Source organism: Oryza glaberrima, chromosome 7 (assembly GCF_000147395.1).
Source record: "Oryza glaberrima chromosome 7, OglaRS2, whole genome shotgun sequence".
Lineage (NCBI taxonomy): Eukaryota > Viridiplantae > Streptophyta > Magnoliopsida > Poales > Poaceae > Oryza > Oryza glaberrima.
Genome location: NC_068332.1, coordinates 1958829 through 1975325, shown reverse-complemented (window position 1 = coordinate 1975325; position 16497 = coordinate 1958829). Strand labels below are relative to the sequence as shown.

Below are 16497 nucleotides of genomic sequence, written 5' to 3'. Positions count from 1 at the left end.
ACGTCGTCCGGCCCTTCTCCGGAGCTGGATTTGGAGGCTGCGCGTTGCTTGCTTCCTCCGTCGTTGGATGCCCATCGTGCGTCCATGCCTGCCCGACGCTGATCATTTTGAAAAAAGCCCTTAAACTAATTGATAATTTGGTTTTAGATCCCTGGTATACAGTTTCTACGTTCTACGTTATTATGTATAGGACCTCTAAAAAAGAAATATTCTAATCAAAGAAGCAAAAAAAACAGAAAATAGGACTGCGCTCGAAAACATGGAAAATAAGGGGGTTTTCTGCAACAACTCGCATCCCTATCCCTGTCCCCCACCCCACTGGACCCTAAGCCGCCGCCGTTCCGTCGCCTCTCTCTTCTCGCTCGCTCTCCCTAGACCACACCGCCGCATCCGCCTCCGCCTCCGCCCACTCTTCTCGCACCCAGCCAAATCGCCGCACCTCCCCCTTGCCACCGCGAGGCTAGTTCCGGCGGAGGGTAGACCGTGCTCGCCGGATTCGGGTAGCCACGACCTCCTTGCCGGCGGATCCGGTCACCCGGAGGCAAGGGCAGGGCTAGCACAGGAGGCTCATCGGCAGTGTCGCGGTAAGCTCGACGGGGAAATCTCTGCTCCCCACCCTCATCTTTCTTGTTGCTCTCCTTCCTCCCACCCCCTCCCCCCTCTCTCTCTCTTTGATCTAGAGACGGCGATAGATCCAGAGCCACCGGATCTGTTGATCTTGGTGGCGGCGATGATGGCAGCAATCTCAGACATTTCGTGTCGTCGGTGTTGCTGGCTTGAGCTCAATGGTGAGACGCTCAGTCAGCGAACGACGAGTACCTTGATTCGGCAGTTGCGCTGGAGCTCCATGACCAGGTGCTCTATCCGGTGCCGCATAGCTCGATTTGGCGTGTTGGGCGGTCAATGATGAGTTCGTCGATCCAGCGATGGTTGTCTCTGTTTGGTTGCACGCTACTCTGAGTATTCCAACACCGTGCTAGATTTGGCAAGATGAGTAATGCGGTGCTGCACGGAAGCTTGAAGCCGCTCCGGCCGGCGGCGACGTCATCAAGCAAGAGTAGCATTGTATGCGGCCAAAAAAAGGTCGTCTCCATGTGCCTCTCCACTGCCAAAGCCGTACAGGATTCATGTGTATCTGAGTCCCTTGCTGTCGTTGCCGCCATCATGAAGTCGTTCTCATATGTGACGGTGACCAGTGGGCAGCGGCACAGACGATGTTTCAGATGGCTGCCTGCTTGCCTCTTACCACCACTCCTTTCCTTTTTTTTCATGCTTTCTCTTTCTCCCTATCATGTATTTCTTTGGTCTTTGTGAATCTTTAGTTACCGAGATTCATACGTTTGTTTGTTTCATTCTTTTAGGTGGTCGACCATCTATAGTTGCTTTGCCTCTCACACGAGCCACGAATGAAGCTCCACAGCTTAGCGGCAATGGCATACCAGTAGATGATGCTGGTTTTGTTTGCCATCAGTCATCTTGATTAGCTTGGTGCACATGATATCATCTGTTTATTTGAAAGAAAACTAAATTTGGATTCGGTGACTACTTTACAGATGAACACTCGACATGAATGTATTTACGCACAAAAAGTATTTGGCAATGCGCCAATGTGTTTTCCTGCAGTTTAGATTGGCTAGCAGTAGATACTGCTGGTTTTGTTTGCCATTAGACCTCTTGATTACCTTGGTGCACACAGATATAATCTGTTTATTTAAAAGGAAACTGAATCTTGATTTGGTGGTTAGTGAACAGATATGCATAAAAAGTATTATGTCCTTTGTAGATTCTTATGGTTAGCCAGAGGCTATAATTAGAAGACGATGTCTTTGGGAAGGTAGGTAGGGCTGTTCAGCCCCAAACAATTGTTGATCAGCTATACTGATCCCTTTTTCATGTTGCAAAACCTTTTATCCTATGCCTTCTTTTGCTCAATTGGCCTAACAACCAAGGGATAAATAGAAATTGCCACAGGATCTTCTTACAATGATGGAAAGTTCATTTGTAATAATCATTTTACTACCTCAATAGGAAAAAAAAACATAGAGCGAGCTTTTATAGCCTGAATGTGAAACTAATTCTGTGAGTAGATGAGGTTCTGTGATAAGTTTCTTGAGCATAAGTGCACTTTTTGATGTTCTCTGTCTGCATTTTCTTGTATGCTTTCCCCTTTTGTGCAGATAAATAACTGGCAAGATATTGGAATGCCTAAGAATGGTACAAAACTAAGAGTAAGAACTTTGGGTGCCAATACAACACTGCCAGCCTTTGGTCATGAAAACATTAGAGAATCAACTTATACATCACCATGTATGTTGTTATTAGTACCATCAACATCCTAATTAACTCATCTTAATTAGCTAGCACTACAATACTATATTTTTCTGAGATATGTTATCTCTGTTCTATTAGAATTTAATTATTGTTGTATAGTGACTGCTTTCATTTGCTGCAGATCTTACAGGTGGGCTTAAAGTATATGATAAACAAAGTGGAACAACTCATGAATGCCATGCCTAATTGTTGCTGTTTTAACCAGGCAACAAACTCAGGAAATCGAGAGGCACACTTCAAATGATCTGGTAGAAATCCCCACCTTAAATCCTTAATACTCTACAAACCACAACTATCTTTAATCATTTGTTGCCCTTATTTTGCTTATATCTACACATGGCCATGGTGCTTCATGTTTATTTTCTGAAAATGTCAACACCAAAGATTTTGAAGCACACAACTAACAAAGTGGACATGCTACAACAATTTCTAAAACAAGAAGCACCATTTATAGAACAAAATGCAGTACACATGTATGCTGATTGCAGTGCTAGGAGTGCAGTAAATTTTTTTACATGGGTGTATTTTTTGCAATGATGGATGTTAATAATTGACGGATATGATGAGTTAGATGATATAAACAAGGCACGATGAATGAATTGAGGCCATCCTGATGTTGGGTTGCACATGTATTATATTTCATTGGATTTCTCCTTTTATGCACTATTTACAGTAGTTGGTCTGAGAGGAAAGGCTAGAGCTAGAAGACCTTTTCACTTTCTTTTTTTCTCTCTAAATATGGGCAATGTGCCTTTAAACCATTTTTTTTATTATTACCTGCTCATTGCTTTTCTGCAAGTTCAGTTGGAATCTAGATTTGTTAATCTGCTTGAGTTAAATTTACAAAGCAATTCAAATCTGTGTTGTTTTATATGTTGTTAAATGAACATGATGGCTGTTAGACAAAGTTTTACTAACTGATAGCAATAACAACACTCTGAAAATAAGAGAGATGTGTTCCTCTGTTTTCTAGATGCTACTGGCCAGCCTAATGGTAATTGATTAATTCCATGCAGCACCATATGTATCTTGTATGTGAGAGTTTATAATATACTGCATTGCATTTGTCCACAGTTTGATCATGCAAAGTTATAAAAAGGTGGCGTGGTGGTCTTGCATAGGTGGGTTTCAAAGTTTCTATATCAGTTTTTCATTGATGTGGTTCAAGTGTTAAATTTCCTTGGGTTTTCTGCTCAGAATTGTAGATTTTCTTTACTGAAAACTGCAAGCGACAAGTTCTGTTCCATTGGTCAATATAATCTTTTTGGTGATATTCTGCAAGATGTTAAGTCAAATCCATGACTATTATATCCAGTCTAGAACCAAATTTATGCCACAAAATATAGTATTTATTGCTGAGGTCGTAGGGTTTATTTGTAATAAAATGTGTTCTTTTTATTTTATTTATGTATGACTACTTGCCTTTGTTTAATTTATTTCTCGCATGCTTGTTTAATTTATTTTATGTATGTAACCTCTGTTTTTTTACCTGTCTCGTTGCCGCGCTGGCAACGCCACCCCTAGTTACCTTTCTACAAAGCTACTGGGACTTTCTAAACCAGCCCTCGCGGCGAGGCTATGAAAATCTGAAAGGGAAAAGAATTTGCTCTGAACCTGCAAGAGCTGTTGAACTGGAGGCCCCTAGCTCCAGTAGTGTTTTCAAGTGGAGCAGACCTCCAGATGGTTAGGTTAAGGTTAATACTGATGGTTCCTTTGTGAGCTTCACTTGAGAAGCCAGTGCTGGAGTTATAATCCGTGATCATGAGGGCAGAGTTCTCTCTTCGTGGAAGTTTTTGTAAAATCAAAGGTGTTTTTGATTATTATTCTGTGATGAACAATTGGCATTGGAGATTATTGGTTTTGATATTTGGAATTTATTTGCGAAGTGGTTTTGGAGATGATTGGATTTCACAGGTGAGATACAGGTACTGTGCTGGATTGGGTCAGGTCAGACCGGGCAGTGGTTGCCGGTCAGACCGGCGTGTATTGCGCAGTCAGATCGGCGCATCCCGTGGTCTGACCGGCCGACTCTGTGTCGGTTTCGGTTTCGGGTTGTTTGTTTGGATATCCGTAATTGTTTCACGAATATGACTTCTAGATGGATACTATGCCTATGTAATACTGTTGTTTGCTACTAATGAGTCAAGTTGAGGAAAGCTTGGTCTCGGAATATGGTTTCTTTGTTTGTTCCATGTGTAGGTGAATTGATGCCGGGAGAGTATTTGCAGTGATGGACCGGGAGTCGGCTTGGGGATAAAACGACGTCCAGGGTGGTCGGAGATTATGCGGGATACTAAGGCTAGAGTTCAATGCACGTGGAACGTGAAGATTCCATATGGCATACGATGGAGGTATTGTGTGCATATGAGATACGGAGTCAAATTTGGAAGGAGTCCAAATTTGGTGGAATTGGTTATGTAAAGTTTGTTTCTTGTACGAGAAGGTTTCCTAGGGTGATTAGGACTTCTAGTATGAGTTTGGTTCGTGGCTTTAGGCTGCTTACCTCGGGTATAAATAGAGAGGGAGCGTGAGGCTTCCCGGTATCGCTTTTGAGAGCTTTGAGTTGATAGTTTAGTTAGGGTTTCGAGTTTCCTCGAGATTTTTTTAAGGAGTGCTGTTGGTGCAATTTGTAAACATAGAGAGAATCAATAAAGTCGTCAAAGTCGTCATCCACTTTAAGAGTTCTTCGATTTGTGTTTTCTCGGGTGTGGAGGTCCAACCGGTGGGACACCGGCGGTCAGATCGGCGGCGTATGGGTGGTCAGTTCGGCGGCGACAGGCAAGCGCAGCAGGCGATTTCGGCGGTTCGACCGATCGATCTACATCGGTCAGATCGACGTTCACCAGGCGGTCAGACCGGCGCATACACTTTGGTCAGACCGCGATCCGTCGAATTTAAGGGTAACTTTTATTTCCGCTAAAAGTTTTGGTTTTTGGGTATACCAACAATTCAACCTCCCCTCTGGTTGGGTTAGTTATTGTGATTCGATCCTACAAGTGGTATCAGAGCCTTGTTTTCTTCGTTCGATTTTAACCGATCTAGAGTTTTTGCCATGGCTACTAGGTTTTCAACTAAGCCTCATGTTTTCGATGGAACTGATTTTTCTTATTGGTGTAGTATAATGCAATCTTACATTATGGCTGAGGATTATGATATTTGGAGAAAAGTTTCTCATCCTTATGTGATTCCTGAACAAATTAATACTACTGTTTTAGAAACTGAGTTTGAACAAAATTGCAAAGCTCGCAATATTCTTTTGAGTGAGATTTCTCGTTCGGATTATGATCGTGTTTCTCATCTTCAAACTGCCCATGAGATTTGGATTGCTTTGAGTAATTTTCATCAAGGAACAAATAATATTAAAAAACTTCGTCGAGATCTTTTCAAAAAGGAGTACATTAAATTTGAGATGAAACCTGGAGAAGCTTTGGATGACTATCTTTCTAGGTTTAACAAAATTTTAAGTGATCTTAGATTTGTTGATTCTTCTTACAATGTTAATTATACACAATATGAGATTTCTCGCTACTTTTTGAATGGTCTTGATATGTCTATTTGGGAGATGAAAGTTACATCTATTCAGGAGTCTGTTGGCATGTCTACTTTGACTTTGGATTCACTTTATACTAAACTGAAAACACATGAGATGAATATTCTTTCTCGTAAAGTTAATTTTAAGTCGAATGCTCTGGTTTCTTCCTCAACTTCCTTGGATGTTGATTCTTCTTCATCGAAGTCTTCCGCATTTGCTTTGTTTAATGCCATGTCCGATGATCAACTCGAACAGTTCGAGGAGGAGGACTTGGTTTTGTTATCTAACAGACTTTCTCGAGCTGTGACTAATGTCAGGTACAAGAAAAGAGGTGGACCAAATCGTTACTTTGAATGTGGTGCTACGGATCACTTTCGTTCGCATTGTCCTAAGCTTGGGAGACAAAGGAGGGAAGATAAGGGTGATGAGAAGACTAATGACAACAAGCCCAAGAGTACAGTCAAAGGAGGGAAGAAGATCAGGGAGACTCTCAAGAAGGCTTTTGATTAAGTCTACGCCGCGTTTAAACCACTAAGCGATGTAGATGGTGAGAGTGGAGATGAAGATAAGGGAAAAAACATCTCCGGTGTTTGCTTCATGCCGCGTGGTGAATCGGATTCAGAGTGTGAAGACAATGAGGTACGTACTTTTGAGGATGCTATTCTTATTTTAAGTGAGAAAAATAATAAGTGTGAGAGGATGTATAGAAAACATGAGTTTATCATTGAATCTCTTAATTCTGAAATTGCTAGATTAAAATCTCTTATTTCTAATGATGATTGCAAAAGTTCTGAGGTTTTAATGAATGAGATTTCAAAAATTAGAGATGTCAATACTGCATATGATTTGAAAAATAAATCTTCTCTAGCTCTTGGATTTGCTTTGCACACACACACTTTAGATGAGTTGTTTTTGACTAAAAAGTTGTTGCAAAAATATCAAATTGCTTTTCATGCTAGTTTGATGTTTAATATGATTTCTGCTAAAAAGTAAAAGAACCTCATGGTGTTTTGGATTGCTCAACATGCACATTAAACAAGATGAAACTAAAAGATGCTTTAGGTCGCGTTGAGTACATGGAAGATCTTGTGAAAACCAATGAAGTGCTTTCTTGCCCCAAATGTCGTAAAAACAAAGATGTTATGGTAGATTGTGAAAATTGTGCTAATTTGGAAAAAGAGGTTTCTTATTTGAAAAGTTCTTTGCAAAAATTTTTAGAAGGTAAGAAACAACTTAACAAGATTTTGGATCAGTCTAAAGTGACTAGTTACAATAGGGTGTAGGTTTTAGTGTTCATGATTATTTCACCAAAAATCAATCAAATGTTTTGAGTATAACTGAACGTGGTGAAATTTTGACTAAACCTAATGAAAAGAAAACAGTTTTAAATCTGCTGGAATTTTGCCTTCTCGTTCTGCAACTCTAAAGGAAACAAAAACAAATCTTTCAAAACCATCTTCTTCTAAAGAAAAGTATACTTGTTCTTTTTATGGCAAAGATAGGCATATTGTTGGTTTTTGTTTCAGGTTAGCTCATAAACAGAAAAAGGAGAGAGAGATTGCTTTTGCAAAATAAATGTGGCAAAATTCTGGTTTTTCCTCGAGGAAACCGGTCAGAGCACAGTGGGTACCGCGGTCGGACGGGAGACCGGTCAGACTGGCAACAGCGCCTCGGTCAGACCGGACACCGGTCAGATCGATGGCACAGCAGCGGTCAGATCGGCCCCCGGTCAGACCGGCGTCTGTGTTGCGGTCAGATCGGCCTCGGAGGAATTTTTCAGAAAATTCTCAAACTATTGTTGCTTGTGGATATATGCCTATTGGATCTTCTGGTCGTGTGTCTCAGTACCGGATTCTTAGATTTTTATTATCATCTAACCCCAGTACTGAAGCTTCGACTTCTGCTTGTGTGTAGGCTTTGGTGGAGAGGAAGGAGAATGTGTGGATCGTGGATTCCGTTTGTTCGCGGCACATGACCGATGATAAAAATTGGTTTTTCTCCCTCAAACAGGCATCCAAGACTGAATCGATTATCTTTAGTGATGCTTTTACAAGTGCCGTTCTCGCTACAGATTTGGTTAAGGTAAATGAGAAATTTGAATTGAAGAATGTAGCTATGGTTGAGGACTTAAAGTATAATTTGGTTTCTGTTTCACAAATTATTGATGAAGATTTTGAGGTTCACTTTAAGAAAACTAGAAGTAAAGTTTTTGATTCTTGTGGTGATTCTGTGTTAAATATTTCTCACTATGGAAGAGTGTTTAAAGCTGATTTTGATAATCCTATTTCATCTGTGATAACATGTTTGGTTGCTAAGTTTGATAAAGATATGATGTGTCACACCCTAAAAATCTCAAATATATAAATTGTTGTTTAATTGGAATTATTAGAAATGATTTTAAAAGCCTTGAAAAGAAGATCTAATTTTAAATAATAAATCCCAATATAAAATGGGGCCGGATAAAATTTCATTAAATACTTTGCTTGATTCTATAGTCCCTAGAGTTTTCTAGGATTTATTTGAGCCAAGGAGGTATTTTTAATAAATGGAATTGCATTTCATGAATAATTTAAATTGGAAAAGATTCTAAAAGTCCTCTTTTGGCTTTGGGCCGAAACCTTCCCTCTCTCTCCTCTTCGGCCTAGTCAGCCCGCAGCCGCCCGCGCACGCGCGCTCGGCCGCTGACAGGTGGGTCCCACCTGTCGAACTCGTCATCCTCCTCGCGCCGTCGCCCGGCCGGAACCCTAGCCGAGCCGCGCCGCTGTCTCCTTCCAAATTCGCTCGCGCCTTTCCTTCTCCGGTGAAATCAATAGAGGGGAAATGATCTTCGGGATTTCCTCTACCTTTTCTCTTTTGGAATCGTCGGCTAAAATCGTTTGGAAATCCGTGGATTCGAGTTCGATTCGGATCGATCTCTCTCCTCCGAACCCTAGACTTTCCTTCGCGTCGCCGGTCGCCGTGGGCCTTCGCCGCCGCCTCCTTGCCCCTATGAAAGGACCCCCAAGCCTGCCGCTACCCGCCGCCACCCTCGCCTTCGCCTCTCGTCGCCGGTAGAGCCCTAGCACCGTGTAGCCTAGCGCCGCCATCGCCGCCGCAGCTCCAGCCATGCGCCGCTGTCGCTCCGGTCGTCGTCGCTGCTCGGGGAGGTCACTGTCGTGGTCACCAAGCCGTCGCCGATCTCGTCCACCCCTCCGTCGTCGCCGTAGGTCGCCAGAGCATCGCCGTCATCGTCAAACCGAAGGTCGCCGCCACTTCTTCCTCGACGTCGTCGCCGTCCGTTGATCTTCCACCGTTGTTTTGGTCACCGGTGAGTTCGCCGCGTCGTCCTCTACGAGTTGGTGTCCTCCGTTCGTGTCGTCGCGCCGTCGTTCGCCGGCGAGCTTGCGCGCCCGAGCCGCCGTCGGTGGTGACGTCACCGCTGACATCATTGTCGTCGTCTCTCGTGGTCTGGCCGTGGACCGGTCGATCTCGGCTGTTCATTTTGGATGGATCGATCTCGGCCGTTCGTTTCCGTGAGCCGCCGCCGTGCACCCGGTCCACCGCGAACCCTAGCCGCTGACGCAATAATTCCCTTTTCCTTTTCAAAAATAATTCATTATTGCGTCATAATTCAATTAAAATCCATATAAGTGTTTTAATCCGATTTAATCTTTAAAAATTCATAACTAATTCATCTTAGCTCGGATTTAGTTGGTTCAAGTCTCTAAATTTTTCTAAAATTGAGATCTACATGTTAAAAATATCCACATGTACTATTCATGCTTGTTTATGTGCTGTTTTGGGTGATTTTGCTCTTTTCTGTTTAGATTCCGACGTTTCCGGAGAGTTTGTTTTCGCAGGAGAAGAATTTGAAGAGTCCCAAGGCCAGCAAGGCAAGTCACACAGATCCCAAATAACCCTTTGAGCATGTTGATCCTGTTTAAAGCTATTGTTTCTATTCAACTATTGCATTTATTTTCGAATGTCATTGGGTGGAATTAACCTATTGTTTGTTATAGCCCTTTGTTCTTGATTACTTTATTCCTTGATACCTTGGGTTATTATAACTTGACTAGTTGAGCTTTATATATATTGGTTCAGCTAGATATTAGATATGATTGCTTAGCCATGCTTAGAAACATAAGCACACTATTGGGATAATTTGTGATTCACTATTATTTAATGATGGCTTAATGATAGCTCACGATGGTCAATCGTGATTAGTTAATTAATTAAATTGCCAACTAAAACTTGATAAAGGTGGGTTGTGGGCACATGGTTTTGATGGTCGTGCTCATGACAATTAAGGACCGGTTCACAAGTTTCGGTTGTGAAACATTAACCGTGCCAACCACAAGCCAGCGTGGGCAACGGCTTTACCTTTTGTATAGCATGGTTCATTGCGGAGCACCAGACTGAGAAGTGGCGGAGATAAGCCCACGGGGGTCGCTGGGGAGTCCATGCCTTGTTTATAAGGGGGTGATTATGATCCAGGAATGGTGCGCTGTGGTGGATTGTGTTGTGCGAGGGGTACTGTCACAGCTCCTTTCCGAGGTACCATGGTGGTATCGAGGCGCATGGAGACATGTCGTGGGGCTGTGTCTTGTGGGTACAGTGGTACACCTCTGGCCAGAGTAAAACTATTCGAATAGCCGTGCCCGCGGTTATGGGCGGGTCTAACAATGTCTTTCGTGATTAGTTTCATACTTCTCACCATAATAAAAGATGCTATAACTGGTAATAATTTGATTAGCTCCTGGTTTGGAATGGTATATTCCTGGTTTGGAGATAGAACTGTGCAGCCGGGATGGTTGTTCAGAATGGTTGGGCCTATGCAACAGGGTATGTTGTATAGCGTTGGATTAATATTGTTTAATTATTACTTAACTGTTTTATTAAATTCTGAAATGGTTATTAAATGCTGTTTATGCAAATGAAACCCTACTATGCCATCCTTTGTTATCCTGTGCATTTGCATATTTGCTGCGTGGCTTGCTGAGTATGTCATATACTCACCTTGCAATCATTCATCAGAGGAGGAGTTCTATAGTGATGCTGATGGTGTGGAGGATTAGGTGTAGCCCTGGTCAAGCTGCCTGTGGAGTGGAGTCGTCTGCGCCGTTTATCTTATTTTTCCGCTGCTTAGATCTTTATTGATTGAGAGGAACTATCTACCTCTGTAATGACATTTTATTCGCTTATTAATTAGAGTAATAATTGTACTCTATTATCAATTTGTTATTGTGTGCCTCGGCTGATTCCTGGACGAGGGTTCACACACATGTAAGCGTTTGGAATTTTGGATAGAAATTCCGAGCGTGACATGATGTTTTGGCATCATAGACTTGGACATGTTGGTTTTGATCATCTCACTAGATTAAGTGGTTTGGATCTTGTTCGTGGTTTGCCTAAACTTAAGAAAGATCTTGATTTGGTTTGTACACCGTGTCATCATGCTAAGATGGTTGCTACTTCACATGCTCCCATTGTTTCTGTGATGACGGATGCACCGGGACAGCTATTACATATGGACACTGTTGGTCCAGCTAGAGTGCAATCCGTTGGAGGAAAGTGGTATATGTTGGTTATTGTTGATGATTTTTCTAGATAATCTTGGGTTTTCTTTATGGCAACTAAGGATGAGGCGTTTCAACACTTTCGTAGTTTGTTTCTTCGATTGGATCTTGAATTTCCTGGTTCTTTGAAAAGAATTAGAAATGATAATGGTAGTGAATTTAAAAATGCTTCATTTGAACAATTTTGCAAGGAAAGAGGTCTTGAACATGAATTTTCTTCTCCTCGTGTTCCGCAACAAAACGGTGTTGTTGAAAGAAAGAATCATGTTTTGGTTGAGATGGCTAGAATGATGTTGGATGAGTATCACACTCCTAGAAAATTTTGGGCTGAGGCGGTTAACACCGCATGCTATATTTCAAATCGGGTTTTCTTACATTCAAAACTTGGAAAAACTTCTTATGAACTTCGATTTGGACATCAACCCAAAGTTTCAAATTTGCGTGTTTTTGGTTGCAAATGCTTTGTGTTGAAATCTGGAAATTTGGATGAGTTTGAGGCACGCTCTATCGATGGAATGTTTCTTGGTTACCCCGCACACTCTCGTGGCTATCGTGTACTTATTTTGAAGACTAATAAAATCGTTTAGACTTGCGAAGTTTCTTTTGATGAGACTAGTCCAGGTACTAGACCCGACATTGCATGTACATTGTCATAGGTTCAGGGGGAGGATTGTCGTATTTTTGAAAACGAGAGCGACGACGACGATGACGAGGTCGGCTCGGCCGGTCAGACCGGGCGCCAGGCCGGTCAGACCGCCGACACACCTTCGGTCAAACCGCCTCAGGAGGAGCGGTTAGACCGGCCAGGGTCGTCGGGTTCGGGTACTGTAGATGCTGATCGAGATGTTCCTCCGGAGATTACTACTTCGATCAGTATAGATATAGAACGTGAATCAACTTCAGAAGTTGCTGCTCCTTTGCATATTCAACGACGACATCCGCCGGAACAAATCATTAGTAATTTAAGTGAGCAGACTACTCGGTCTAAGGTAACGACTCATGATGTTTGTGCAAATTCTGCATTTGTTCCTTCTTTTGAACCTAAAGATGTATCACATGTATTAACTGATGAATCGTGGATTAACGCCATGCATGAGGAACTTGAAAATTTTGAGAGAAACAAAGTTTGGACTTTAGTTGAACCACCTTCTGGGCATAATATTATTGGAACCAAGTGGGTTTTCAAAAATAAACAAAATGAGGATGGTTTGATTGTGATAAATAAAGCTAGACTTGTTGCTCAAGGTTTTACTCAGGTGGAGGGTTTGGATTTTGATGAAACTTTTGCTCCTGTTGCTAGAATTGAGGCAATTAGACTTTTGTTGGCTTTTGCTGCTTCGAAATGTTTTAAATTGTATGAAATGGATGTGAAAAGTGATTTTCTGAATGGTTTTATACAGGAGGAAGTTTATGTCAAACAACCACCAGGTTTTGAAAATTCTGATTTTCCCAACCATGTTTTTAAATTGTCTAAAGCTTTGTATGGTTTGAAACAAGCACCTAGAGCATGGTATGATAGGCTTAAAAACTTTTTGCTTGCGAAAGGTTTTACAATGGGAAAAGTTGACAAAACGCTTTTTGTTCTTAAGCATGGTGATAATTAACTGTTCGTTCAGATTTATGTGGATGATATCATCTTTGGTTGTTCGACTCATGCTTTGGTTGTAGAGTTTGCTGAGACTATGTGCAGGGAATTTGAGATGAGCATGATAGGTGAATTATCGTACTTTTTGGGATTGCAAATTAAGCAAACACCCAAAGGTACATTTGTGCATCAAATGAAGTACACAAAGGATCTTTTGAGACGGTTCAAGATGGAGAGTTGCAAGCCAATTTCAACACCAATTGGTTCTACAGCTGTGTTAGATCCTGATGAAGATGGTGAAGCTGTTGATCAAAAGGAGTATAGAAGTATGATTGGATCTTTGTTGTATCTAATTGCTTCTAGACTAGACATACAATTTGCTGTGTGTTTGTGTGCGCGTTTTCAAGCTTTTCCTAGTGCTTCACATCGTCAAGCGGTCAAGCGAATAATGAGGTATTTGAATCATACACTTGAGTTTGGAATTCGGTATTCTACTTCATCTTCTATATGCTTGAGTGGATATTCCGATGCTGATTTTGGTGGTTGTAGAATTGATAGAAAAAGTACTAGGGGAACATGTCATTTTCTTGGTACATCATTGATTGCATGGTCTTCTAGGAAACAATCTAGTGTTGCTCAATCAACTGCTGAATCTGAATATGTTGCTGCTGCTAGTTGTTCACAGATTCTTTGGCTTTTATCTACTTTAAAAGATTATGGTCTTACTTTTGAGAAAGTACCTCTCTTTTGTGATAATATTAGTGCTATTAATATTGCTAAGAAACCTGTTCAACACTCACGCACAAAGCATATTGATATTCGCTTTCACTTTTTGAGGGATCATGTGGAAAAAAGAGATGTGGAATTGAAGCTTTTGGATACGAAGTTGCAACTTGCTGATATTTTCACTAAACCTTTGGATTCTAATCGTTTTGCTTTTCTTCGTGGTGAATTGGGAATAATTCATCCTTTTGACATGTCTTGAGTGGGAGTTTGTACCTTATGGTTTTATCAAGCAAAAATATGACAATGAGAAAATTGAGAAAAGAGAGCTTTGTTTGTACATATGGTATTTTCTTGTGCATGCTAGCAATACTATGAAGGTTTATTTGTCTCTAGCATAGCTTGTATGCATTCTAGTCTTTTCATGAGATTTAGATTTTGCTTTTAAGGGAGATGATGCATGACACTTAAATTCTATACTTGAATTAAGCAAATATGCAATATTGATGCTAGCATATGGTTTGATTTTTAAATGCTCTATATATATGCTTTATTGAATTGTTATTCCTCAAATAGCTTTGTTGCTCATTGTGTAAAGAGAATAAAAAATATGAAAAAAATGAATACCGAATCCTTGGAAACAGTCTTGACGACAAGGACGTATTCGATGTGAGCAAAATAATGGGTGCCGAATCCCTAGAAACAATCTTGACGACAGGGACGTACCCGGAATAATCAAGAAAAAATGAGCAAAAAGGCTCAAGAAAAGAAAAGGTTGAAAAAAATTCTCTTGGTTGTTTTGTGCTAAAGCTAATTTGAGAGAGTGATAAATGCAATAGGTATATGTGTTTAGTGTTTATTCTTCAACCTATGCGCTTGTTAAGATGTTGCATTATAAATTGTATGAAATCATGAATTTTGATTGTTGACTCAAGCTTAATTGTAAAATCTTTGGTTCATGATTATACTTTAATCCATGCTTGTTATGTTATAGATGGGGTTCATCTTCTTTTTGTTGCAAGACATGACTTGATATGCTATATGTATGCTCAGCTCTTATACATTACTGAATATAATTTCTATGCTTGATGAAATCATTGTCAAAAGGGAGAGAAGCAATGAGTTTTTGGAAAGGAAAGGTGAATTTTTGGAGAGCAAATGTGAATTTTTGGAGAGCATGTTTTTGGTTCAATTGGGAATTTCTTTCTTTTCAAAAGTGAGAGAAGTTTTCTTTTGGATTTTTGAGCACGATCTGTACATTGGTACGAAGTGTGCTTTTTACCACTTTTGTTTTTATTTTTCCAAACACCAAAATATTTTTGATGGGTTTGCCAATGTGTTCATCAAGGGGGAGATTGTAAAATCAAAGGTGTTTTTGATTATTATTCTGTGATGAACAATTGGCATTGGAGATTATTGGTTTTGATATTTGAAATTTTCTTGCGAAATGGTTTTGGAGATGATTGGATTTCACAGGTGAGATACAGGTACTGCGCTGGATTGGGTCCGGTCAGACCGGACAGTGGTTGCCGATCTGACCGGCGTGTATTGTGCGGTCAGACCGGCGCTGCCCGTGGTCTGACCGGCCGACTCTGTGTCGATTTCGGTTTCGGGTTGTTTATTTGGATATCCGTGATTGTTTCATGAATATGACTTCTAGATGGATACTATGCGTATGTAATGCTGTTGTTTGCTACTAATGAGTCAAGTTGAGGATAGCTTGGTCTCGAAATATGGTTTCTTTGTTTGTTCCATGTGTAGGTGAATTGATGCCGGGAGAGTATTTGCGGTGATGGACCGGGAGTCGGCTCAGGGATAAGACGACGTCCAGGGTGGTCGGAGATCATACGGGATACTAAGGCTAGAGTTCAATGCACGTGGAAGGTGAAGGTTCCATATGGCATACAATGGAGGTATTGTGTGCGTACGGGATGCGGAGTCGAGTTTGGAAGGAGTCCAAATTTGGTGGAATTTGTTATGTAAAGTTTGTTTCTTGTACGAGAAGGTTTCCTAGGGTGATTAGGACTTGTAGTATAAGTTTGGTTCGTGGCTTTAGGCTGCTTACCTCGGGTATAAATAGAGAGGGAGCGTGAGGCTTCCCGGTATCGCTTTTGAGAGCTTTGAGTTGATAGTTTAGTTAGGGTTTCGAGTTTCCTCGAGATTTTTGTAAGGAGTGCTGTTGGTGCACTTTGTAAACACAGAGAGAATCAATAAACTCGTCATCTACTTTAAGAGTTCTTCCATTTGTGTTTTCTTGGGTGCGGTGGTGTTAACGACCAAATTTGCTAGTTTCAGTATCGGAGATGAAGATAAAACCGAAGCAGAATCCAAGAGATAGATTGTTCCGGAAACAGAGCAAGAATCGGCTGAAGCCCGAATCGGCTGCGACCATAATCCGCAGAGTTTGAGTCGGACAAGGTTAGCCGATTGAGCCGATTCTGACAAATACGACTCGGTATACGTTGTCGGGTTGGGTTGAAGTGCTTCATATGAGTTGCCATGCACGGATTGAGTCCTGGAAAGGCAATTGTATCTATTCATTAGGATATTTTATGTAATTTCCTCAAAGATAAGCTTGGGCATAAGTCTGCCGCAAAGACTTATGGTATCTTAGTGTTTGTTAGAGATAAGAGTCATATCCGACATAGACATCTTTTGTAATCTCGGGTATAAATAGACCCCGAGCCCCATGTAATCAATTAACACACGTTCAAATACAATCTCGGCGCATCGCCACCCGTTTACTTTCGTTTGTATGGTGGCTTGCATTC

The 16497-nt window shown here is 41.2% G+C and overlaps 1 protein-coding gene across 9 annotated transcripts; it reads left to right on the top strand.

Annotated features, from left to right (window-relative positions):
• The first annotated feature begins 336 nt into the window (after nucleotides 1-336).
• On the top strand, nucleotides 337-8032 carry LOC127779604 (uncharacterized). Of its 9 annotated transcripts, XM_052306426.1 has the most exons (5): nucleotides 337-584; nucleotides 1362-2579; nucleotides 3406-3452; nucleotides 3856-6502; nucleotides 7778-8032. In XM_052306426.1, exon 4 carries the CDS (start codon nucleotides 5384-5386, stop codon nucleotides 6371-6373), a length of 990 nt encoding a protein of 329 aa, XP_052162386.1. In that variant the 5' UTR covers nucleotides 337-584; nucleotides 1362-2579; nucleotides 3406-3452; nucleotides 3856-5383; the 3' UTR covers nucleotides 6374-6502; nucleotides 7778-8032. The 9 variants fall into 9 exon arrangements, with proteins under 9 accessions (XP_052162386.1, XP_052162388.1, XP_052162380.1 ...); XM_052306428.1 differs by having other exon boundaries at nucleotides 2453-2579; nucleotides 3406-6502; XM_052306420.1 differs by having other exon boundaries at nucleotides 1362-1834; nucleotides 2178-6502.
• The last annotated feature ends 8465 nt before the right edge of the window (nucleotides 8033-16497 follow it).

What these genes read in the sequence shown, in the direction of transcription:
- LOC127779604 (XM_052306428.1), top strand. Translation starts at nt 5,384, where the DNA reads ATGGCTACTAGGTTTTCAACTAAGCCTCATGTTTTCGATGGAACTGAT.